This window comes from Oncorhynchus mykiss, chromosome 2 (assembly GCF_013265735.2).
Source record: "Oncorhynchus mykiss isolate Arlee chromosome 2, USDA_OmykA_1.1, whole genome shotgun sequence".
Lineage (NCBI taxonomy): Eukaryota > Metazoa > Chordata > Actinopteri > Salmoniformes > Salmonidae > Oncorhynchus > Oncorhynchus mykiss.
The window spans coordinates 101489109-101516297 of NC_048566.1; the positions used below are offsets into that span (position 1 = coordinate 101489109).

General features: G+C 45.1%; 1 protein-coding gene across 4 annotated transcripts in view; it reads right to left on the reverse strand.

Moving 5' to 3' along the window:
* The window catches only part of LOC110501253 (protein phosphatase 1 regulatory subunit 12A), a 71609-nt gene that overhangs the window by 6967 nt on the left and 37453 nt on the right, over positions 1–27189 (reverse strand). For 2 of the 4 annotated variants that reach the window (XM_036961026.1, XM_036961016.1), the window contains 10 exons: positions 17663–17770; positions 13355–13459; positions 12414–12504; positions 6560–6694; positions 5890–6072; positions 4463–4524; positions 2168–2231; positions 1713–1817; positions 1030–1080; positions 184–234 (listed from right to left, as the gene is read on the reverse strand). In XM_036961026.1, the coding sequence (XP_036816921.1) occupies positions 184–234; positions 1030–1080; positions 1713–1817; positions 2168–2231; positions 4463–4524; positions 5890–6072; positions 6560–6694; positions 12414–12504; positions 13355–13459; positions 17663–17770 (955 nt within the window). The remainder of the gene's footprint in view (positions 1–183; positions 235–1029; positions 1081–1712; positions 1818–2167; positions 2232–4462; positions 4525–5889; positions 6073–6559; positions 6695–12413; positions 12505–13354; positions 13460–17662; positions 17771–27189) is intronic. The other 2 variants (XM_036961033.1, XM_036961034.1) reach the window with 1 other exon arrangement.

Below are 27189 nucleotides of genomic sequence, written 5' to 3' on the forward strand. Positions count from 1 at the left end.
TACTGCTCATCTTACTGCTCATCTTTCTGCTCATCTTTCTGCTCATCTTTCAAATACTTTGAGCGTTTAGCAAACGGCTTCTCTATTGGTTCCATTGCAACAGGCAATCTCAATCAAGCCCAGATAATGGATTTGAAAGATTTCGGATACTATTTGAACCCAGGTGAGATTATATATTTTCACCTTCAACTCTGCCTCCAGCTCAGCCACACGCCGCTCCAACATCCGACGCTCCTGATGAGAGACAGAGACAGAGAGAACGTGAGAGAGAGACATTGACACAGATAGAGAGAGAGAGAAATAGAAACAGACATTGACAGAGAGAGAGACAGGGACATTGACAAGAGATAGAGAGAGAGAGAAAGAGAGACAGAGAAACAGAGAGAGAGAGAGAGAAACAGAGAGAGAGAGAGAAACAGACATTAACAGAGAAACAGAGACATTGACAGAGAGAGAAAGAGAGAGAGAGAAAGAGAGACAGAGAAACAGAGACATTGACAAAGAGAGAAAGAGAGACAGAGAAACAGACATTGACAGAGAGAGAAAGAGAGACAGAGAAACAGAGACATTGACAGAGAGCGAAAGATAGACAGAGAAACAGAGACATTGACAGAGAGAGAAAGAGAGACAGAGAAACAGAGACATTGACATAGAGAGAAAGAGAGACAGAGAAACAGAGACATTGACAGAGAGAGAAAGAGAGACAGAGAAACAGAGACATTGACAGAGAGAGAAAGAGAGAGAGAGACAGAGAGACAGAGAGAGAGAAACAGAGACAGAGAAACAGAGAGAGAGAGAGAGAGAGACAGAGAAACGGAGACAGAGAGAGAGGCAGAGAGACAGGGACAGAGAGAGAAAGAGAGACAGAGAGAGAGAAACAGAGACAGAGACAGAGAGAGAGAGAGACAGAGAGAGCGCTTCAGGCAGCAGTAGCCAGTCATGAGGCTAGGCTCAGCATCAGGTGTTTGACACTAGTTACTGTACATATAACACAACACAAGCCACACACGGCAGGAAGGAGAGACTTACCTTCTTCTCCATCTCTAGCATTGCTGAACAATCACTAAAGCGCTCCTGTCTCTGTAGGATACAACACACAGACCAGCAGAAACATTGTTCATGTCAATACGTGTTATACAGTATGCAGTTCAAGTTGAAAGGCTGTAGGAGACTGTTTATCACGGTCATTATGAAACATATAATGTATGTTAGTGTTTGAGCTGTCTCCACACTGTCATTCAGGGATGTTCTGTAATACCGCCACTGAACACAAGGGGCACTATTTTCTAACCTCACAGCCTCAGTCCACCAAAAGGTTAGCAATGCCAACAAGTACATGTAAAATCCCATAGAGAATGTGAACCAAATGCTAACGAGCGCATTGCGAAGATTTTATACAGTCTCTTGACCTAAACTGCTTATCCGTACACCCTTCCTGTACCCAGGTCGACTTGAAGGTGACCAAACTACCTGGTTATTTTCAATAGAAGACACACAGCAATGTAACCTTAACGTATGACCTGGGCAGGCTTGTCCACTGTCTGTCTGTGTCTCTGTGTGTGAGACCTGGGTAGCCTTGTCCACTCCGGGGGGGGGCGGGGTGGGTGGTGTGTGTGAGTCAGTGAGTGAGAGAGAGAGACCTGGGTAGCCTTGTCCACTCCGGGGGGGCGGGGTGAGTGGTGTGTGTGAGTCAGTGAGTGAGAGGGACAGACCTGGGTAGCCTTGTCCAGGTCCAGTCTAGTCTGAGAGACGGTCCTCTGGGTGTCCTGCAGCTGAGACTGGAGTTGACCATTCTCCTTGGACACCACCTCAAACAGCTGGGACAGAAAGACATTACTTTTTCATTCATACAAATGTTTTTTTAAATGTTTAATTCACTCTACTATAACAAGCAATGTTTGTAATAGAATTTCATCCACTATATATATATATAGCAAAAACAATGCCAATCCATTTGAGAGAGAGCATGAAACGGAAAGAGAGAGAGAAGGAGAGAGCGGAAGGGAGAGAGGGAAACAGAAACAGAGAGAGAAGGAGAGAGCGGGAAACGGAAACAGAGAGGGAGGGAGAGCGGGAGACATGGAGAGAGAAAGAGTCTGAAAACAAACAGACTCCCAAATATTGACTAGACCCTTCCAACCATTCAAACTTTATTCCATGTCCCTACCTTCTTGTAATCGTTGGTCTCAGAGCCTCCTCTGTCGATACAGTCATTACATGACACGTTAGACCTGGGTAAAGCACAGGTCAGAGATATTATAACGACAGTCAGGAAACAGGTCAGAGATATTATAACGACAGTCAGGAAACAGGTCAGAGATATTATAACGACAGTCAGGAAACAGGTCAGAGATATAATGACTCACTACTATGACAATCAGGAAACAGGTCAGAGATATTTTAACGACAGTCAGGAAACAGGTCAGAGATATTATAATGACACTACTATGACAGTCAGGAAACGGGACAGAGATATTATAATGACAGTCAGGAAACAGGTCAGAGATATAATGACTCACTACTATGACAGTCAGGAAACAGGTCAGAGATATTATAACGACAGTCAGGAAGCAGGACAGAGAAATTATAATGACTCACTACTATGACAGTCAGGAAACAGGACAGAGACATTATAATGGCTCACTACTATGACAGTCAGGAAACAGGACAGAGATATTATAATGACTCACTTCTATGACAGTCAGGAAACAGGTCAGAGGTATTATAATGACAGTCAGGAAACAGGACAGAGATATTATAATGACTCACTTCTATGACAGTCAGGAAACAGGTCAGAGATATTATAATGACTCACTACTATGACAGTCAGGAAGCAGGACAGAGACATTATAATGACTCACTACTATGACAGTCAGGAAACAGGTCAGCGATATTGTAATGACAGTCAGGAAACAGGACAGAGATATTATAATGACTCACTACTATGACAGTCAGGAAGCAGGACAGAGATATTATAATGACTCACTACTATGACAGTCAGGAAACGGGACAGAGATATTATAATGACAGTCAGGAAACAGGTCAGAGATATAATGACTCACTACTATGACAGTCAGGAAACAGGTCAGAGATATTATAACGACAGTCAGGAAGCAGGACAGAGACATTATAATGACTCACTACTATGACAGTCAGGAAACAGGACAGAGACATTATAATGGCTCACTACTATGACAGTCAGGAAACAGGACAGAGATATTATAATGACTCACTTCTATGACAGTCAGGAAACAGGTCAGAGGTATTATAATGACAGTCAGGAAACAGGACAGAGATATTATAATGACTCACTTCTATGACAGTCAGGAAACAGGTCAGAGATATTATAATGACTCACTACTATGACAGTCAGGAAGCAGGACAGAGACATTATAATGACTCACTACTATGACAGTCAGGAAACAGGTCAGCGATATTGTAATGACAGTCAGGAAACAGGACAGAGATATTATAATGACTCACTTCTATGACAGTCAGGAAACAGGTCAGAGATATTATAATGACTCACTACTATGACAGTCAGGAAGCAGGACAGAGACATTATAATGACTCACTACTATGACAGTCAGGAAACAGGTCAGAGATATTATAATGACTCACTACTATGACAGTCAGGAAGCAGGACAGAGATATTATAATGACTCACTTCTATGACAGTCAGGAAACAGGTCAGAGATATTATAATGACTCACTACTATGACAGTCAGGAAGCAGGACAGAGACATTATAATGACTCACTACTATGACAGTCAGGAAACAGGTCAGAGATATTGTAATGACAGTCAGGAAGCAGGACAGAGATATTATAATGACAGTCAGGAAGCAGGACAGAGATATTATAATGACTCACTAGTATGACAGTCAGGAAACAGGACAGAGATATTATAATGACTCACAACTATGACAGTCAGGAAACAGGTCAGAGATATTATAATGACTCACTACTATGACAGTCAGGAAGCAGGACAGAGATATTATAATGACTCACTACTATGACAGTCAGGAAGCAGGTCAGAGATATTATAATGACTCACTACTATGACAGTCAGGAAGCAGGACAGAGATATTATAATGACTCACTACTATGACAGTCAGGAAGCAGGACAGAGATATTATAATGACTCACTACTATGACAGTCAGGAAGCAGGACAGAGATATTATAATGACAGTCAGGAAGCAGGACAGAGATATTATAATGACTCACTAGTATGACAGTCAGGAAACAGGACAGAGATATTATAATGACTCACAACTATGACAGTCAGGAAACAGGTCAGAGATATTATAATGACTCACTACTATGACAGTCAGGAAGCAGGACAGAGATATTATAATGACTCACTACTATGACAGTCAGGAAGCAGGACAGAGATATTATAATGACTCACTAGTATGACAGTCAGGAAACAGGACAGTTCAGTGTAAAGGTCAGATCCATACCTGGTGCTGGCGCGCCCACTGCCTCCAAACCCCTCCTCTCCACTGGGCTCGTTGTCATCAGTCTACAGGACCACAGACATCAGCAGGTCACAATACATTATGGATGTCAATGTCATCATTACGACAGGTTATTACCAGGATATAAACCTAGTAACCTTATAACCACTCATTATGGATGTCAATGTCATCATTACGACAGGTTATTACCAGGATATAAACCTAGTAACCTTATAACCACTCATTATGGATGTCAATGTCCTCATTACGACACGTTATTACCAGGATATAACCTAGTAACCAGTTACAAACAGGACTATGACAGGTTATAATGCCCTGTTGGAAGGTTATAACCAGGACTAGCTCATGCACTCACCTTGCAAGAGAAATTAGGGTTATGAGCCATGCTCAAGGGAACAGAGAGATATTTTACCTAGTCGTCTTTTGGTTACTGGCCCAAAGCTCTTAACTGCTCTGCTTCCTGCTGCCCATATATGACGGCGATGTCATCCTTATGAGCAAGGTTTTAATAGGGTTACAGGGGTTGGAACCGACATTATTTACCAATCGTTTCGTTCAGAACAGAACCATTCTCTTCACTGTTCTGAACAGCAATATAAAGTTCTGAACCGGTTTGAACCCCCAAAAGTACCGGTTTATATCGTTCCTTTCGGTTCCTTTTTTAACCTTAACCTTTTTTAACCGGGCTACAGTAGCCTGGGATTCAGAGGGGGGAGGGGCTGCAGTAGCCTGGGATTCAGAGGGGGGAGGGGCTACAGTAGCCTGGGATTCAGAGGGGGGAGGGCCTACAGTAGCCTGGGTTTCAGAGGGGGGAGGGGCTGCAGTAGCCTGGGATTCAGAGGGGAGAGGGGCTACAGTAGCCTGGGATTCAGAGGGGGGAGGGGCTACAGTAGCCTGGGATTCAGAGGGGGGAGGGGCTACAGTAGCCTGGGATTCAGAGGGGGGAGGGGCTACAGTAGCCTGGGTTCAGAGGGGGGATGGGCTACAGTAGCCTGGGATTCAGAGGGGGGAGGGGCTACAGTAGCCTGGGATTCAGAGGGGGGAGGGGCTACAGTAGCCTGGGATTCAGAGGGGGGAGGGGCTACAGTAGCCTGGGATTCAGAGGGGGGAGGGGCTACAGTAGCCTGGGTTTCAGAGGGGGGAGGGGCTACAGTAGCCTGGGATTCAGAGGGGGGAGGGGCTACAGTAGCCTGGGATTCAGAGGGGGGAGGGGCTACAGTAGCCTGGGATTCAGAGGGGGGAGGGGCTACAGTAGCCTGGGTTTCAGAGGGGGGAGGGGCTACAGTAGCCTGGGATTCAGAGGGGGGAGGGGCTACAGTAGCCTGGGAACCTGTTTTTGGTTCTGTTCCCTGAACCAGTTCTAACCCCTGGTTATAAAGCATGGCTATGACAGATTACAATGCACTCACCTCTCCAGCCCTCTGAGCTCTCCTCCTGGTCCTCCGTCTCTCCCTGGCGATACGGTCGCTCTCACGTTCCCCTCCACTAGTCTCCTGGCTAGAGGTCGGGGGGCGAGAGGTACCATCCGGTTGAGTCAGCCCCAGCAGGTCAGACTTCTGCAGGTTGGCGATACGGGACCTCCAGCTTACCTCCTGAAGACAATAATACTACAATAATAATACAATCATAACAGAATACATAAACACAGATCACATCCAACATACAGGTGTAACAGTCACAACCAACACAACTCAGCACCGTCAATACCACTGACCAAGAAAATCCCAGGGTAGGCAACTAGATTCAGCCGCGGGACGATATTTCTCTGAGTGGATGACCACAACTAAGCCCCAAAATAGAGATTGTATTTGAAAATAACAGTAATTTCATACCTGGGTTACATTGAGACACATCTCTTTTATTCCTGGGAAAACTTAGGAACAGATTTTTCCTAAATTAAATTCAAGTTATTTTTGTATATATTTTTTCAACAACCTTGGGGAGACCAAGAAAAAACATCCGAGGGCCGGTTTAGGCCCCGAGGGCCGCCTGTTGTCAAACCCTGGCAGTACGTCCCATGGTCGGTGACGTCACTTGCATGATGTTGTACACCCCCTCACATATAAACACTGCTCTCACCCCCTCTTCTGCTCTCCTCTTATTGGCCGCCTCCTCCTCCTCCTCCTCCTCTTTCCTCGTCTTCTCTCTCCCTTCGTCCGTCTGGGCTGTCTTCATTGTCTTGTCAGCTTCCTGCAGGTCTGTGAGCGTCACGCCCTGATTGGACAACAGATAGAAGGTGCTGCTCATGTTAAATCAGTAACTTTTTGATAATTACATTTTTTTTAAATGTAACCTTTATTGAACAAGTCAGTTAAAAACAAATTCTTATTTTCAATAGTCCTGTTGTTTCCGTGTTTTGTTGGCATCTCTATAAGCTGTTTAAAGGGTGAATCCACAGTTGAAACAATAAAGCGAGGGAGAAATGGAACCGCTCTCAGATGAACTGACATGACTACGGATGCAAGCACTGACCAGCCATTTTAGTTTTAACCATGTTATGAGGCTATACAATGTCTGTTTACATATACAATGTTTACAAACATTGGTTGAAAAACTGTTTTCTATTTTGGATTCTCATAACAGTTGAACTAAGCTCATTAGGCATCTTAAAGTGAAATACTTCCAGAATCAATGGGTATATATGTATATCATTCATTTATAAGTCCAAAAATGGATGTAGAAACTACAGATTGCCCCTTTAAGTCTCTAAAAAGCGTGTGACTTTGATCATTTGTCTATTAGGCCTATGGATATTTTATCTATTCAGCATGAATTTGATTGAGCCATAAAAGCCCCACTTCCCGGTCTTCGTTGTTGACAGTATGGAGCACAATGATTGACAGGCAGCCTACACTTCTTCAATTCAATCTATATTGGGTTCACATACACAGCAACCTCAATTCAATCTATATTGGGTTCACATACACAGCAACCTCAATTCAATCTATATTGGGTTCACATACACAGCAACCTCAATTCAATCTATATTGGGTTCACATACACAGCAACCTCAATTCAATCTATATTGGGTTCACATACACAGCAACCTCAATTCAATCTATATTGGGTTCACATACACAGCAACCTCAATTCAATCTATATTGGGTTCACATACACAGCAACCTCAATTCAATCTATATTGGGTTCACATACACAGCAACCTCAATTCAATCTATATTGGGTTCACATACACAGCAACCTCAATTCAATCTATATTGGGTTCACATACACAGCAACCTCAATTCAATCTATATTGGGTTCACATACACAGCAACCTCAATTCAATCTATATTGGGTTCACATACACAGCAACCTCAATTCGTAAGACATGAAACAGCTAAATGAGAGAGCAGCAGTGTGATTCACATCAATATGTAGATATCAATAATAAGTGATATCCTTATCGCTCGTAGACTACGCCACTGCTAATCTATGGATGCCGACAGCAGTCACGCCATTGGGGCGGCAGGGTGGCCTAGTGGTTAGAGCGTTGGACTAGTAACCGAAATGTTGCAAGATCGAATCCCCTGAGCTGACAAGGTAAAAACTGTTGTTCTGCCCCCTGAACAGGCAGTTAACCCACTGTTTCCTAGGCTGTCATTGAAAATAAGAATTTGTTCTTAACTGACATGTCTAGTTAAATAAAAGGTAAAACATTTGTTTTAAATTGGAAGACATAGCTTGGACTGTAGATAACAAATTCCTGCTTTTTTCACACGATTCATCAAACACATTTGGTGTGACATCATGGTCTCTGACATCACAGTGGTCTCTGACATCACAGTGGTCTGGTTGTAGGATTACAGTAGGAATTGGAATGTCAGTTGTATGATTACAGTAGGAATTGGAATGTCAGTTGTACGATTACAGTAGGAATTGGAATGTCAGTTGTACGATTAAAGTAGGAATTGGAATGTCAGTTGTACGATTACAGTAGGAATTGGAATGTCAGTTGTACGATTACAGTAGGAATTGGAATGTCAGTTGTACGATTACAGTAGGAATTGGAATGTCAGTTGTACGATTACAGTAGGAATTGGAATGTCAGTTGGCTCAACGTGGATCTACAATATACAGTGCCTTGTGAAAGTATTCGGCCCCCTTGAACTTTGCGACCTTTTGCCACATTTCAGGCTTCAAACATAAAGATATAAAACTGTTTTTTTTTTGTGAAGAATCAACAACAAGTGGGACACAATCATGAAGTGGAACAACATTTATTGGATATTTCAAACTTTTTTAACAAATCAAAAACTGAAAAATTGGGTGTGCAAAATTATTCAGCCCCCTTAAGTTAATACTTTGTAGCGCCACCTTTTGCTGCGATTACAGCTGTAAGTCGCTTGGGGTATGTCTCTATCAGTTTTGCACATCGAGAGACTGACATTTTTTCCCATTCCTCCTTGCAAAACAGCTCGAGCTCAGTGAGGTTGAATGGAGAGCATTTGTGAACAGCAGTTTTCAGTTCTTTCCACAGATTCTCGATTGGATTCAGGTCTGGACTTTGACTTGGCCATTCTAACACCTGGATATGTTTATTTTTGAACCATTCCATTGTAGATTTTGCTTTATGTTTTGGATCATTGTCTTGTTGGAAGACAAATCTCCGTCCCAGTCTCAGGTCTTTTGCAGACTCCATCAGGTTTTCTTCCAGAATGGTCCTGTATTTGGCTCCATCCATCTTCCCATCAATTTTAACCATCTTCCCTGTCCCTGCTGAAGAAAAGCAGGCCCAAGCCATGATGCTGCCACCACCATGTTTGACAGTGGGGATGGTGTGTTCAGGGTGATGAGCTGTGTTGCTTTTACGCCAAACATAACGTTTTGCATTGTTGCCAAAAAGTTCAATTTTGGTTTCATCTGACCAGAGCACCTTCTTCCACATGTTTGGTGTGTCTCCCAGGTGGCTTGTGGCAAACTTTAAACAACACTTTTTATGGATATCTTTAAGAAATGGCTTTCTTCTTGCCACTCTTCCATAAAGGCCAGATTTGTGCAATATACGACTGATTGTTGTCCTATGGACAGAGTCTCCCACCTCAGCTGTAGATCTCTGCAGTTCATCCAGAGTGATCATGGGCCTCTTGGCTGCATCTCTGATCAGTCTTCTCCTTGTATGAGCTGAAAGTTTAGAGGGACGGCCAGGTCTTGGTAGATTTGCAGTGGTCTGATACTCCTTCCATTTCAATATTACCGCTTGCACAGTGCTCCTTGGGATGTTTAAAGCTTGGGAAATCTTTTTGTATCCAAATCCGGCTTTAAACTTCTTCACAACAGTATCTCGGACCTGCCTGGTGTGTTCCTTGTTCTTCATGATGCTCTCTGTGCTTTTAACGGACCTCTGAGACTATCACAGTGCAGGTGCATTTATACGGAGACTTGATTACACACAGGTGGATTGTATTTATCATCACTAGTCATTTAGGTCAACATTGGATCATTCAGAGATCCTCACTGAACTTCTGGAGAGAGTTTGCTGCACTGAAAGTAAAGGGGCTGAATAATTTTGCACGCCCAATTTTTCAGTTTTTGATTTGTTAAAAAAGTTTGAAATATCCAATAAATGTCATTCCACTTCATGATTGTGTCCCACTTGTTGTTGATTCTTCACAAAAAAATACAGTTTTATATCTTTATGTTTGAAGCCTGAAATGTGGCAAAAGGTCGCAAAGTTCAAGGGGGCCGAATACTTTCGCAAGGCACTGTACATCTCCTGAACAAGCTTTGACCTGAGTGGATGGTCCTGACTGTCTGGCGAGCCTTTAATGTGTTTAACTGTACATGTCTAGGCATGTGGGTCTGCCTGAGTGGATCGTCGTGACTTACAGTTGAAGTCAGAAGTGTACATACACCTTAGCCAAATAAATTTAAACTCAGTTTTTCACAATTCCTGACATTTAATCCAAGTAAAAATTCCCTGTTTTAGGTCAGTTAGGGTCACCACTTTATTATAAGAATGTGAAATGTCAGAATAATAGTAGAGAGAATGATTTATTTCAGCTTTTATTTCTTTCATCACATTCCCAGTGGGTTAGAAGTTTAAATACATTCAATTAGTATTTGGTAACATTGCCTTTAAATTGTTTAACTTGGGTCAAATGTTTCGGGTAGCCTTCCACAAGCTTCCCACAATAAGTTGGGTGAAATTTGGCCCATTCCTCCTGACAGAGCTGGTGTAACTGAGTCAGGTTTGTATGCCTCCTCGCTCACACACGCTTTTTCAGTTCTGCCCACAAATGGTCTATATGATTGAGGTCAGGGCTTTGTGATGGCCACACCAATACCTTGACTTTGTTGTCCTTAAGCCATTTTGCCACAACTTTGGAAGTATGCTTGGGGTCATTGTCCATTTGGAAGACCCATTTGCGACCAAGCTTTAACTTCCCGACTGAGGTCTTGAGATGTTGCTTCTGTAAATCTACATAATTTTCCATCCTCATGATGCCATCTATTGTGTGAAGTGTACCAGTCCCTCCTGCAGCAAAGCACCCCCACAACATGAGGCTGTCACCCCCGTGCTTCACGGTTGGGATGGTGTTCTTCGGCTTGCAAGCCTTCCCCTTTTTCCTCCAAACATAACAATGGTCATTATGGCCAAACAGTTCTATTTTGTTTCATCAGACCAGAGGACATTTCTCCAAAAAGTACGATATTTGTCCCCATGTGCAGTTGCAAACCGTAGTCTAGCTTTTTTATGGCAGTTTTGGAGCAGTGGCTTCTTCCTTGCTGAGCGACCTTTCAGATTATGTCGATATGGGACTTGTTTTACTGTGGATATAGATACTTCTGTACTTGTTTCCTCCAGCATCTTCACAAGGTCCTTTGCTGTTGTTCTGGGGTTGATTTGCACTTTTCACACCAAAGTACGTTCATCTCTAGGAGACAGAACGCGTCTCCCTCCTGAGCGGTATGACGGCTGCGTGGTCCCATGGTGTTTATACTTGCGCACTATTGTTTGTACAGATGAACGTGGTACCTTCAGGCGTTTGGAAATTGCTCCCAAGAATGAACCAGACTTGTGGAGGTCTACTATTTTTTCCTGAGTTCTTGGCTGATTTCTTTTGATTTTCCCATGATGCAAGCAAAGATGTACTGAGTTTGAAGGTAGGCCTTGAAATACATCCACAGGTACACCTCCAATTGACTCAAATGATGGCAATTAGCCTATCAGAAGCTTCTAAAGCCATGACATAATTTTCTGGAATTTTCCAAGCTGTTTAAAGGCACAGTCAACTTAGTGTATGTAAACTTCTGACCCACTGGAATTGTGATACAGTGAATTATAAGTTAAATAATTTGTCTGTAAACAATTGTTGGAAAAAATGACTTGTGTCAAGCATAAAGTAGATGTCCTAACCGACTTGCCAAAACTATAGTTTGTTAACAAGAAATTTGTGGAGTGGTTGAAAAACTAGTTTTAATGACTCCAACATAAGTGTATGTAAACTTCTGACTTCAACTGTATATCTCCCTCTCTAACGTTAAGCAGCTTACAGATCACTGTACCTGTACACAGCCCATCTGTAAATAGCCCACCCAACTACCTCATCCCCATATTATTACTTACCCTCTTGCTCTTTTGCACCCCAGTATATCTACTTGCACATCATCTACTGCTTATCTATCACTCCAGTATTGATGCTAAATTGTAATTATTTTGCCTCTATGGCCTATTTATTGCCTACCTCCCTACTCTTCTACATTTGCACACACTGTATACAGACTTTTCTATTGTGTTATTGACTGTACGTTTGTTTATGTGAAACTCTGTGTTGTTGTTTTTGTCGCACTGCTTTGCTTTATCTTGGCCAGGTCGAAGTTGTAAATGAGAACTTGTTCTCAACTGGCTTCCCTGGTTAAATAAAGGTGAAATAAAAATAAATACATCTGTCTGGCGAGCCTTAAATGTAAATGTCTCGGCAGGTGGGCCTACCTGAGTGGATCGTCGTGACTGTCTGGCGTGTCTGGATCGAGCCTTCCTCTGAGCCTCCGCCTCCTCATCACGAACCGGGGTCAAGTAGGATCTGGACCGGGGAACACAGAACATTACCCATAACACACCACACCATTTAGACATCTCCCATCTGATCCCAATGTGTAAACATAACTACATGCATCTACATCTAAATGACTACATTCATCTACATTTATAAATCTATATGACTACATTCATCTACATTTATAAATCTATATGACTACAGATAGGAGCAGAGGGGAACACAGAACATAACTACATTTATCTTCATTTAACTACACTATAATTATGTAAAGACATTCATCTTACATTTAACTACATTTATAAATCTATGACTACATTTATAATAAGGACTACATTCATCTACATTTAACTAAATTCATAAATATATGACAATATTTATAAATATATAACTACATTAATCTACATTTATAAATCTACATTTATTCATACAGAAAGGTAAGTGGGTTTTATTTATTCAGACAAAGGTAAGTGGGGTTTTATTTATTCAGACAGAACGGTAAGTGGGTTTTATTTAGACAGAAAGGTAAGTGGGTTTTATTTAGACAGAAAGGTAAATGGGTTTTATTTAGACAGAAAGGTAAGTGGATTTTATTTAGACAGATAGAAAGGTAAGTGGGAAACAGAAATGGACAAAATTGAAAACTTGCAGATCAGCGATTTGAACCCCCATCACAGGTGACCATGCATGGCCCAGAGTTTGCAGTCTCCACTGTTACACCAGACATTGGCACTGCAGATGACCTCAACTATAAACCATTCACCAACACTCAACTACAACTGCAGGCAAACACTCCCAGTACGCCAGTGGTTAAGAGGTCAAACATCCATTAGACAGACTGCCTCTGTATCGCTGTCATCATGGCAAACAGACTCACTTGCGCCTCTGCTTTGTCTCCAAGTCACCGCCGGTCGTCGTGGTGACAGAGTTGGAGGTGACAGAACACTGCTCCTTCTTCTTCTCTGCCTGCTCCTGAGCCAGTCTGAGGGAGATAAAGGGGTTAGGGTTAGGGTTAGGGTTAGGGGTTAGGGGTTAGGGTTAGGGTTAGGGTTAGGGTTAGGGTTAGGGTTGCATGGCAGATAAATGGTTTTGATACGTTTTTAAACAAACACTACAAAAGTCTGTCCTCTCCCAGTCTCCACCCCTCTGCGTCTCCTCCCCTGTCCTCTCCCAGTCTCCACCCCTCTGCGTCTCCTTCCCTGTCCTCCACTCCTCCTCCCCTGTGCCCTCCCACTCCTCCCCTGTCCTCTCCTCCTCCTCCCCTGTGCCCTCCCACTCCTCCCCTGTCCTCTTCCCCTCCTCCTCCTCCTCCTCCCCTGTGCCCTCCCACTCCTCCCCTGTCCTCTTCCCCTCCTCCTCCTCCCCTGTGCCCTCCCACTCCTCCCCTGTGCCCTCCCACTCCTCCCCTGCCCTTGCCTGTCCTCTCCTCTCCTCCTCCCCTTCCCCTCCTCCTCCCCTGTGCCCTCCCACTCCTCCCCTGTCCTCTCCTCCTCCTCCTCCTCCCCTGTGCCCTCCCACTCCTCCCCTGCCCTTGCCTGTCCTCTCCTCCTCCCCTGTCCTCACCTCCGCCCCATCTCCTCCCCTGTCCTTGCCTGTAATCTCCTCCTCCCCTCTCCTCGTCTACTTCCCTTCATCAGCACCAATTGGAAAAGACTTGAGGTGAAGTATACAGAGTCTTCAGAGAGTTTTCACACTCCTTGACTTTTAACACATTTTGTTGTGTTACAGCTTGAATTTAAAATGGTTAATTGTCATTTTTTGTCTACACAAGTAGAAGAAAAATGTTAAATAAATAAATATATAACTCAAGCAAAAAAAGAAACCTCCTCTCACTGTCAACTGCGTTCATTTTTAGCAAACTTAACGTGTGTAAATATTTCAACAACTGAGACAAATTGAGTCTAGTTCCATAGACATTGTAAAATGTGTTAACTAACCTCCAGACGAGCTTCAATGCCATTACAACTCTCCTTCCGTGGCCTCCAACTGCTCTTAAACACTAGTAAAACTAAATGCATGCTCTTCAACCGATTGCTGCCCGCACCTTCCCGCCCGTCCAGCATCACTACTCTGGACTGTTCTGACTTAGAATATGTGGACAACTACAAATACCTACAGTTGAAGTCAGAAGTTTACATACACTTAGGTTGGAGTCATTAAAACTCATTTTTCAACCACTCCACAAATTTCTTGTTAACAAACTATAGTTTTGGCAAGTCGGTTAGGACATCTACTTTGTTCATGACACAAGTCATTTTTCCAACACTTGTTTACACACAGATTATTTCATGTATCACAATACCAGTGGGTCAGAAGTTTACATACACTAAGTTGACTGTGTCTTTAAACAGCTTGGAAAATTCCAGAAAATGATGTCATGGCTTTAGAAGCTTCTGATAGGCTAATTGCCATCATTTGAGTCAGTATAAACACCATGGGACCACGCAGCCGTCATACCGCTCAGGAAGGAGACGAGTTCTGTCTCCTAGATATGAACGTACTTTGGTGCGAAAAGTGCAAATCAACCCCAGAACAACAGCAAAGGACCTTGTGAAGATGCTGGAGGAAACAGGTACAAAAGTATCTATATCCCCAGTAAAACGAGTCCTATATCTACATAACCTGAAAGGCCGCTCAGCAAGGAAGAACAAACTGCTCCAAAACCACCATAAAAAAGCCAGACTACGGTTTGCAACTGCACATGGGGACAAAGATTGTACTTTTTGGAGAAATGTCCTCTGGTCTGATGAAAAATAAAACTGTTCGGCCATAATGACCATTGTTATGTTTGGAGGAAAAAGGGGGATGCTTGCAAGCCGAAGAATACCATCCCAACCGTGAAGCACGGGGGTGGCAGCATCATGTTGTGGGGGTGCTTTGCTGCAGGAGGGACTGGTGCACTTCACAAAATAGATGGCATCATGAGACAGAAAAATTACGTGGATATATTGAAGCAACATCTCAAGACACCAGTCAGGAAGTTAAAGCTTGGTCGCAAATGGGTCTTCCAAATGGACAATGACCCCAAGCATACTTCCAAAGTTGTGGCAAAAGGGCTTAAGGACAACAAAGTCAAGGTATTGGAGTTACCATCACAAAGCCCTGACCTCAATCCTATAGAACATTTGTGGGCAGAACTGAAAAAGCGTGTGTGAGCAAGGAGGCTTACAAACCTGACTCAGTTACACCAGCTCTGTCAGGAGGTATGGGCCAAAATTCACCCAACTTATTGTGGAAGGCTACCCAAAACATTTGACCCAAGTTAAACAATTTAAAGGCAATGTTGCCAAATACTAATTGAGTGTATGTAGACTTCTGACCCACTGGGAATGTGATGAAAGAAATAAAAGCTGAAATATATAATTCTCTCTACTATTATTCTGACATTTCACATTCTTAAAATAAAGTGGTGATCCTAACTGACCTAAAACAGGGAATTTTTACTAGGATTAAATGTCAGGAATTGTGAAAAACTGAGTTTAAATGTGTTTGGCTAAGGTGTACATAAACTTCAGACTTCGACTGTAGGTGTCTGGCTAGACTGTCAACTCTCCTTTCAGACTCACATCTCCAATCCTAAATTAAATCTAGAATCGGCTTCCTATTTCGCATCAAAGCATCTTTCACTCACGCTGTCAAACATACCCTCGTAAAACTGACTATCCTACCAATCCTCGACTTCGGCGATGTCATTTACAAAATAGCCTCCAACACTCTACTCAACAAATTGGAAGCAGTCTATCACAGTGCCATCCGTTTTGTCACCAAAGCCCCATACACTACCCACCACTGCGACCTGTACGCTCTCGTTGGTTGGCCCTCGCTACACATCCGTCGCCAAACCCACTGGCTCCAGGTCATCTACAAGTCTTTGCTAGGTAAAGCTCCGCCTTATCTCAGCTCACTGGTCAGCATAGCAGCACCCTCCCCTAGCACGCGCTCCAGCAGGTATATCTCACTGGTCATCCCCAAAGCCAACACCTCCTTTGGCCGCCTCTCCTTCCAGTTCTCTGCTGCCAATGACTGGAACGAATTGCAAAAATCACTGAAGTTGGAGACTCATATCTCCCTCGCTAACTTTAAACATCGGCTGTCAGAGCAGCTAACCGATCGCTGCAGCTGTACACAGCCCATCTATAAATAGCCCATCCAACCACCTACCTACCTCATCCCCATGTTGTTTTTATTCACTTTTTTGCACACCAGTATTTCTACTTGCACATCCTCATCTGCACATCTATCACTCCAGTGTTAATTGCTAAATTGTTAACTTAATTAACTGCTAAATTGTAATTACTTCGCTACTATGACCTGTTTATTGCCTTACCTCCTCATGCCATTTGCACACACTGTACACAGATTTTCTATTGTATTATTGATAGTACGTTTGTTTATCCCATGTCTAACTCTGTTGTTGTTTGTGTCGCACTGCTTTGCTTTATCTTGGCCAAGTCGCAGTTGTAAATGAGAACGTGTTCTCAACTGGCCTACCTAGTTAAATAAAAGGTAAAAATAAAATAATTTTTTTTTTTTTTAAATTAAAGGTGAATTTGTCTCCCAGTGACTGTTGGAAAGCAGACTGAACCAAGTCTTCCTCTAGAATTTTGCCTGTGCTTAGCACTATTCCGTTTATTTTTATCCTAAAAAAACTCCTTAGTCCTTGCTGATGACAAGCATAGCCATAACATGATGCAGCTTGAAAATGTGAAGAGTTGTACTCAGTAATGTGTTGTGTTGGATTTTCCCCAAACATCACGCTTTGTGTTGAGAACAAAAAAATGCATGTTGCCTTTTTTGTTGTTGTTGCAGAATGCCTTTAGTACCTTGTTGCAAACAGGATGCATGTTTTGGAATATTTTTTATTCTGTACAGGCTTCCTTCTTTTCACTCTGTCATTTATATTACTATGTTTATGTTCAGGCTGTAACAGCAAAATGTGGAAAAAGCTAAAGGGGCGGGAATACTTTCTGAAGGCCCTGTACATGATGGAAGCTGGTCATCAGGCTTTGCCCTGTACATGATGGAAGCTGGTCATCAGGCTTAGCCCTGTACATGATGGAAGCTGGTCATCAGGCTTAGCCCTGTACATGATGGAAGCTGGTCATCAGGCTTAGCCCTGTACATGATGGAAGCTGGACAGTTATTTTAGATCAATGAAAGACGTGAGAAAGAGCCAATCACCCACCTCTGGGCCACTAGGATGTTGAGACGACTGAGTCCAGCAGAGAAGCTACTTCCAGTTCCTGTTGTTGAGGTCACTGTGGGGTCATCCAGTCTGCGTCCACAGGATGAGCTGGGAATACAACCAGACTTATTGACAATAATAAATACAGCCTCTGCCCTACAGCAGTGGTTCCCAAACCAGGGGTCGCGACTGCTATGAAAATGGGGTCGTGGGAGAATTTGCAACCCCCCGCCCCCAAAAGATATATATATAAATAAACACAAAAAAAAAAAAATATAATATCTTCTTTGTATCTCAAAAGAATGTAAATGTGGTTTACTTAAAACATCTAAATGAAAATGATTCCAATTTAACGGCCACACTGTTGCACTTGAATCATTCCCATGGTGAACGACTAGTTACACTATCAAAATACACACTATTGAATCACTCCCATGGTGAATGACTAGCTACACTATCAAACTAAACACTATTGAATCACTCCCATGGTGAATGACTAGCTACACTATCAAACTACACACTATTGAATCACTCCCATGGTGAATGACTAGCTACACTATCAAACTACACACTATTGAATCACTCCCATGGTGAATGACTAGTTACACTATCAAAATACACACTATTGAATCACTCCCATGGTGAATGACTAGCTACACTATCAAACTACACACTATTGAATCACTCCCATGGTGAATGACTAGCTACACTATCAAACTACACACTATTGAATCACTCCCATGGTGAATGACTAGCTACACTATCAAACTAAACACTATTGAATCACTCCCATGGTGAATGACTAGCTACACTATCAAACTACACACTATTGAATCACTCCCATGGTGAATGACTAGCTACACTATCAAACTACACACTATTGAATCATTCCCATGGTGAATGACTAGCTACACTATCAAACTACACACTATTGAATCACTCCCATGGTGAATGACTAGCTACACTATCATACTACACACTATTGAATCATTCCCATGGTGAATGACTAGCTACACTATCAAACTACACACTATTGAATCATTCCCATGGTGAATGACTAGCTACACTATCATACTACACACTATTGAATCATTCCCATGGTGAATGACTAGCTACACTATCAAACTACACACTATTGAATCACTCCCATGGTGAATGACTAGCTACACTATCAAACTACACACGATTGAATCACTCCCATGGTGAATGACTAGCTACACTATCAAACTACACACTATAGCAGAGACTTTGATATTACCGGCCGCAATTGATATGGTGAAAACAATGAGTTGGGAGGCAGAGGAACAGAAACGAACAGCAATACCTTTGTCAGATAACACTGTTAAACAAATCATTTATTCAATATCTAGCAATCAAGAGGAAACTCTGACTCAAAAACTCCCCAACCTTTGCTCTCCAAATGGACGTTAGCTGTGAGGGACACTCACAGCAGTTAATGTCCATTTGTAGAGAAGACAATCAGAAATACTGTTAATGTTTTTCAATGACAGTCACAGCTCTAAATAAAAAAAGTCAACATTGGCTGTTAATTACATAATTTTTGTTCACATGGGTGAGGGTCACAAATGGGGTCGTGGGGCAAAAATGTTTGGGAACCCCTGGTCTACAGCATATTCCCCACAGCATATTCCCCACAGCATATTCCCTACAGCATATTCCCTACAGCATAACCCCTACAGCATAACCCCTACAGCATAACCCCTACAGCATATTCCCTACAGCATAATATTCCCTACAGCATAACCCCTGATCTACAGCATATTCCATATGCTATTCCCTACAGCATATTTTCTACAGCATATTCCCTACAGCATATTCCCCACAGCATAACCCCTACAGCATATTCCCTACAGCATAACCCCTGATCTACAGCATATTCCCTACAGCATATTTTCTACAGCATATTCCCTACAGCATATTCCCCACAGCATAACCCCTACAGCATATTCCCTACAGCATAACCCCTGATCTACAGCATATTCCCCACAGCATAACCCCTGATCTACAGCATAACCCCTACATCATATACCCTACAGCATATTCCCTACAGCATAAACCTTGATCTACAGCATAACCCCTACATCATATTCTCTACAGCATATTCCCTACAGCATATTCTCTACAGCATAACCTCTACAGCATATTCTCTACAGCATAAACCCTGATCTACAGCATAACCCCTACATCATATTCTCTACAGCATATTCCCTACAGCATATTCTCTACAGCATATTCCCTACAGTATATTGTCTACAGCATATTCTCTACAGCATAACCCCTGATCTACAGCATAACCCCTACAGCATATTCTCTACAGCATATTCTCTACAGCATATTCCCTACAGCATAACCCCTACAGCATATTCTCTACAGCATATTCCCTACAGGATATTCTCTACAGCATATTCTCTACAGCATATTCTCTATAGCATAACCCCTGGTCTACAGCATATTCTCTACAGCATATTCCCTACAGCATAACCCCTACAGCATATTCCCTACAGCATAACCCCTGATATACAGCATAACCCCTACAGCATATTCCCCTACAGCATATTCTCTACAGCATATTCCCTACAGCATAACCCCTGATCTACAGCATAACCCCTACAGCATATTCCCCTACAGCATATTCTCTACAGCATATTCCCTACAGCATAACCCCTGATCTACAGCATAACCCCTACAGCATATTCCCCTACAGCATATTCTCTACAGCATAACCCCTACAGCATATTCTCTATAGCATATTCCCTACAGCATAACCCCTGATCCACAGCATATTCCCTAAAGCATATTCTCTACAGCATATTCTCTACAGCATATTCCCTACTTCATATTCCCTACAACAGCCACATAAATAGCGTATGGCTGGTGCATCCTTGTGAAATACGTTTTTTAGCCACTCTATGTTTCAGTGTTAAATCAGTTTGGATGGCAGACGAAGAGATCAAGCAGCCGGTTCAGACAGGAAACTCCAGTTCTGAATCAGATGCACCAAATAGTTAATCACTCTGTTAATATGACTGTCTATTTAGTCCACGAGATTCTGCACACACTTCCCTGATGGCTGTGTCCTGGTGTGTCCTGGTGTATCCTGGCTATGTCCCTGGTGTATCCTGGCTATGTCCTGGTGTATCCTGGCTATGCCCTGGTGTATCCTGGTGTATCCTGGCTATGTCCTGGTGTATCCTGGCTATGTCCCTGGTGTATCCTGGCTATGTCCCTGGTGTATCCTGGTGTATCCTGGCTATGTCCCTGGTGTATCCCGGTGTATCCTGGCTATGTCCTGGTGTATCCTGGTGTATCCTGGCTATGCCCTTGTGTATCCTGGTGTATCCTGGCTATGTCCCTGGTGTATCCTGGCTATGTCCCTGGTGTATCCTGGTTATGTCCTGGTGTATCCTGGCTATGTCCCTGGTGTATCCTGGCTATGTCCCTGGTGTATCCTGGCTATGTCCCTGGTGTATCCTGGCTATGTCCCTGGTGTATCCTGGCTATGTCCCTGGTGTATCCTGGCTATGTCCTGGTGTATCCTGGCTATGTCCCTGGTGTATCCTGTTGTATCCTGGCTATGTCCCTGGTGTATCCTGGCTATGTCCCTGGTGTATCCTGGTGTATCCTGGCTATGTCCTGGTGTATCCTGGCTATGTCCTGGTGTATCCTGGCTATGTCCCTGGTGTATCCTGGTGTATCCTGGCTATGTCCCTGGTGTATCCTGGCTATGTCCTGGTGTATCCTGGCTATGTCCTGGTGTATCCTGGCTATGTCCTGGTGTATCCTGGCTATGTCCCTGGTATATCCTGGCTATGTCCCTGGTGTATCCTGGCTATGTCCTGGTGTATCCTGGCTATGTCCCTGGTGTATCCTGGTGTATCCTGGCTATGTCCCTGGTGTATCCTGGTGTATCCTGGCTATGTCCCTAGTGTATCCTGGCTATGTCCTGGTGTATCCTGGCTATGTCCTGGTGTATCCTGGCTCTCTCCCTGGTGTATCCTGGCGATGCCCTGGTATATCCTGGCTATGTCCTGGTGTATCCTGGCTATGTCCCTGGTGTGTCCTGGCTATGTCCTGGTGTATCCTGGCTATGTCCTGGTGTATCCTGACTATGTCCTGGTGTATCCTGGCTATGCCCTGGTATATCCTGGCTATGTCCTGGTGTATCCTGGCTATGTCCTGGTGTATCCTGACTATGTCCTGGTGTATCCTGACTATGTCCTGGTGTATCCTGGCTATGTCCCTGGTGTATCCTGACTATGTCCTGGTGTATCCTGGCTATGTCCTGGTGTATCCTGGCTATGTCCTGGTGTATCCTGGCTATGTCCTGGTGTATCCTGGCTATGTCCTGGTGTATCCTGACTATGTCCTGGTGTATCCTGGCTATGTCCTGGTGTGTCCTGGTGCATCCTGGCTATGTCCTGGTGTATCCTGGTGTATCCTGGCTATGTCCTGGTGTATCCTGGCTATGTCCCTGGTGTATCCTGGTGTATCCTGGCTATGTCCCTGGTGTATCCTGACCATGTCCTGGTGTATCCTGGCTATGTCCCTGGTGTATCCTGGCTATGTCCTGGTGTGTCCTGGTGTATCCTGGCTATGTCCCTGGTGTATCCTGGTGTATCCTGGCTATGTCCTGGTGTATCCTGGCTATGTCCCTGGTGTATCCTGTTGTATCCTGGCTATGTCCCTGGTGTATCCTGGCTATGTCCCTGGTGTATCCTGGCTATGTCCTGGTGTATCCTGGCTATGTCCTGGTGTATCCTGGCTATGTCCCTGGTGTATCCTGGCTATGTCCTGGTGTATCCTGGCTATGTCCCTGGTGTATCCTGGTGTATCCTGGCTATGTCCTGGTGTATCCTGGCTATGTCCTGGTGTATCCTGGCTATGTCCTGGTGTATCCTGGCTATGTCCCTGGTATATCCTGGCTATGTCCTGGTGTATCCTGGCTATGTCCCTGGTGTATCCTGACTATGTCCTGGTGTATCCTGGCTATGTCCTGGTGTATCCTGGCTATGTCCTGGTGTATCCTGGCTATGTCCTGGTGTATCCTGGCTATGTCCTGGTGTATCCTGACTATGTCCTGGTGTATCCTGGCTATGTCCTGGTGTGTCCTGGTGCATCCTGGCAATGTCCTGGTGTATCCTGGTGTATCCTGGCTATGTCCCTGGTGTATCCTGGTGTATCCTGGCTATGTCCCTGGTGTATCCTGACCATGTCCTGGTGTATCCTGGCTATGTCCCTGGTGTATCCTGACCATGTCCCTGGTGTATCCTGACCATGTCCCTGGTGTATCCTGGCTATGTCCCTGGTGTATCCTGGTGTATCCTGGCTATGTCCCTGGTGTATCCTGGCTATGTCCCTGGTGTATCCTGGCTATGTCCCTGGTGTATCCTGGCTATGTCCCTGGTGTATCCTGGTGTATCCTGGCTATGTCCTGGTATATCCTGGCTATGTCCTGGTATATCCTGGCTATGTCCCTGGTGTATCCTGGCTATGTCCCTGGTGTATCCTGGCTATGTCCCTGGTGTATCCTGGCTATGTCCCTGGTGTATCCTGGTGTATCCTGGCTATGTCCTGGTGTATCCTGGCTATGTCCTGGTGTATCCTGGCTATGTCCCTGGTGTATCCTGGCTATGTCCTGGTGTATCCTGGCTATGTCCCTGGTGTATCCTGGTGTATCCTGGCTATGTCCTGGTGTATCCTGGCTATGTCCTGGTGTATCCTGGCTATGTCCCTGGTATATCCTGGCTATGTCCTGGTGTATCCTGGTGTATCCTGGCTATGTCCCTGGTGTATCCTGACTATGTCCTGGTGTATCCTGGCTATGTCCTGGTGTATCCTGGCTATGTCCTGGTGTATCCTGGCTATGTCCTGGTGTATCCTGGCTATGTCCTGGTGTATCCTGACTATGTCCTGGTGTATCCTGGCTATGTCCTGGTGTGTCCTGGTGCATCCTGGCTATGTCCTGGTGTATCCTGGTGTATCCTGGCTATGTCCTGGTGTATCCTGGCTATGTCCCTGGTGTATCCTGGTGTATCCTGGCTATGTCCCTGGTGTATCCTGACCATGTCCTGGTGTATCCTGGCTATGTCCCTGGTGTATCCTGGCTATGTCCTGGTGTGTCCTGGTGTATCCTGGCTATGTCCCTGGTGTATCCTGGCTATGTCCCTGGTGTATCCTGGCTATGTCCCTGGTGTATCCTGGCTATGTCCTGGTGTATCCTGGCTATGTCCCTGGTGTATCCTGTTGTATCCTGGCTATGTCCCTGGTGTATCCTGGCTATGTCCCTGGTGTATCCTGGCTATGTCCCTGGTGTATCCTGGTGTATCCTGGCTATGTCCTGGTGTATCGTGGCTATCTCCCTGGTGTATCCTGGTGTATCCTGGCTATGTCCTGGTGTATCCTGGCTATGTCCTGGTGTATCCTGGCTATGTCCCTGGTATATCCTGGCTATGTCCCTGGTGTATCCTGGTGTATCCTGGCTATGTCCCTGGTGTATCCTGACCATGTCCTGGTGTATCCTGGCTATGTCCCTGGTGTATCCTGGCTATGTCCTGGTGTGTCCTGGTGTATCCTGGCTATGTCCCTGGTGTATCCTGGCTATGTCCCTGGTGTATCCTGGCTATGTCCCTGGTGTATCCTGGTGTATCCTGGCTATGTCCTGGTGTATCCTGGCTATGTCCCTGGTGTATCCTGTTGTATCCTGGCTATGTCCCTGGTGTATCCTGGCTATGTCCCTGGTGTATCCTGGCTATGTCCCTGGTGTATCCTGGTGTATCCTGGCTATGTCCTGCTGTATCCTGGCTATGTCCCTGGTGTATCCTGGTGTATCCTGGCTATGTCCTGGTGTATCCTGGCTATGTCCCTGGTGTATCCTGGTGTATCCTGGCTATGTCCTGGTGTATCCTGGCTATCTCCCTGGTGTATCCTGGTGTATCCTGGCTATGTCCTGGTGTATCCTGGCTATGTCCTGGTGTATCCTGGCTATGTCCCTGGTATATCCTGGCTATGTCCCTGGTGTATCCTGGTGTATCCTGGCTATGTCCCTGGTGTATCCTGACCATGTCCTGGTGTATCCTGGCTATGTCCCTGGTGTATCCTGGCTATGTCCTGGTGTGTCCTGGTGTATCCTGGCTATGTCCCTGGTGTATCCTGGCTATGTCCCTGGTGTATCCTGGCTATGTCCCTGGTGTATCCTGGTGTATCCTGGCTATGTCCTGGTGTATCCTGGCTATGTCCCTGGTGTATCCTGTTGTATCCTGGCTATGTCCCTGGTGTATCCTGGCTATGTCCCTGGTGTATCCTGGCTATGTCCCTGGTGTATCCTGGTGTATCCTGGCTATGTCCTGCTGTATCCTGGCTATGTCCCTGGTGTATCCTGTTGTATCCTGGCTATGTCCCTGGTGTATCCTGGCTATGTCCCTGGTGTATCCTGGCTATGTCCCTGGTGTATCCTGGTGTATCCTGGCTATGTCCTGGTGTATCCTGGCTATGTCCTGGTGTATCCTGGCTATGTCCCTGGTGTATCCTGGCTATGTCCTGGTGTATCCTGGCTATGTCCCTGGTGTATCCTGGTGTATCCTGGCTATGTCCTGGTGTATCCTGGCTATGTCCCTGGTATATCCTGGCTATGTCCTGGTGTATCCTGGCTATGTCCCTGGTGTATCCTGGCTATGTCCTGGTGTATCCTGGCTATGTCCTGGTGTATCCTGGCTATGTCCTGGTGTATCCTGGCTATGTCCTGGTGTATCCTGGCTATGTCCTGGTGTATCCTGACTATGTCATGGTGTATCCTGACTATGTCCTGGTGTGTCCTGGTGCATCCTGGCTATGTCATGGTGTATCCTGGTGTATCCTGGCTATGTCCTGGTGTATCCTGGCTATGTCCCTGGTGTATCCTGGCTATGTCCCTGGTGTATCCTGACCATGTCCTGGTGTATCCTGGCTATGTCCCTGGTGTATCCTGGCTATGTCCTGGTGTATCCTGGCTATGTCCCTGGTGTATCCTGGCTATGTCCCTGGTGTATCCTGGCTATGTCCCTGGTGTATCCTGGTGTATCCTGGCTATGTCCTGGTGTATCCTGGCTATGTCCCTGGTGTATCCTGTTGTATCCTGGCTATGTCCCTGGTGTATCCTGGCTATGTTCCTAGTGTATCCTGGTGTATCCTGGCATGTCCTGGTGTATCCTGGCTATGTCCTGGTGTATCCTGGCTATGTCCCTGGTGTATCCTGGTGTATCCTGGCTATGTCCTGGTGTATCCTGGCTATGTCCTGGTGTATCCTGGCTATGTCCTGGTGTATCCTGGCTATGTCCCTGGTATATCCTGGCTATGTCCCTGGTGTATCCTGGCTATGTCCTGGTGTATCCTGGCTATGTCCCTGGTGTATCCTGGCTCTCTCCCTGGTGTATCCTGGCGATGCCCTGGTATATCCTGGCTATGTCCTGGTGTATCCTGGCTATGTCCCTGGTGTGTCCTGGTGTATCCTGGTGTGTCCTGGTGTATCCTGGCTATGTCCTGGTGTATCCTGGTGTATCCTGGCTATGTCCCTGGTATATCCTGGCTATAACCTGGTGTATCCTGGCTATGTCCCTGGTGTATCCTGGCTATGTCCCTGGCTATGTCCTGGTGTATCCTGGCTATGTCCTGGTGTATCCTGGTGTGTCCTGGTGTATCCTGGCTATGTCCCTGGTGTATCCTGGTGTATCCTGGCTATGTCCTGGTGTATCCTGGCTATGTCCCTGGTGTATCCTGGCTATGTCCTGGTGTATCCTGGCTATGTCCCTGGTATATCCTGGCTATGTCCCTGGTATATCCTGGCTATGTCCCTGGTGTATCCTGGCTATGTCCTGGTGTATCCTGGCTATGTCCCTGGTGTATCCTGGCTATGTCCCTGGTGTATCCTGGTGTATCCTGGCTATGTCCCTAGTGTATCCTGGCTATGTCCTGGTGTATCCTGGCTATGTCTTGTGTATCCTGGCTCTCTCCCTGGTGTATCCTGGCGATGCCCTGGTATATCCTGGCTATTTCCTGGTGTATCCTGGCTATGTCCCTGGTGTGTCCTGGTGTATCCTGGTGTGTCCTGGTGTATCCTGGCTATGTCCTGGTGTATCCTGGTGTATCCTGGCTATGTCCCTGGTATATCCTGGCTATGCCCTGGTGTATCCTGGCTATGTCCCTGGTGTATCCTGGCTATGTCCCTGGCTACGTCCTGGTGTATCCTGGCTATGTCCTGGTGTATCCTGGCTATGTCCTGGTGTATCCTGGCTATGTCCCTGGTGTATCCTGGCTATGTCCTGGTGTATCCTGGCTATGTCCTGGTGTATCCTGGCTATGTCCTGGTGTATCCTGGCTATGTCCTGGTGTATCCTGGCTATGTCCTGGTGTATCCTGGCTATGTCCTGGTGTATCCTGACTATGTCCTGGTGTATCCTGACTATGTCCTGGTGTATCCTGGCTATGTCCCTGGTGTATCCTGACTATGTCCTGGTGTATCCTGGCTATGTCCT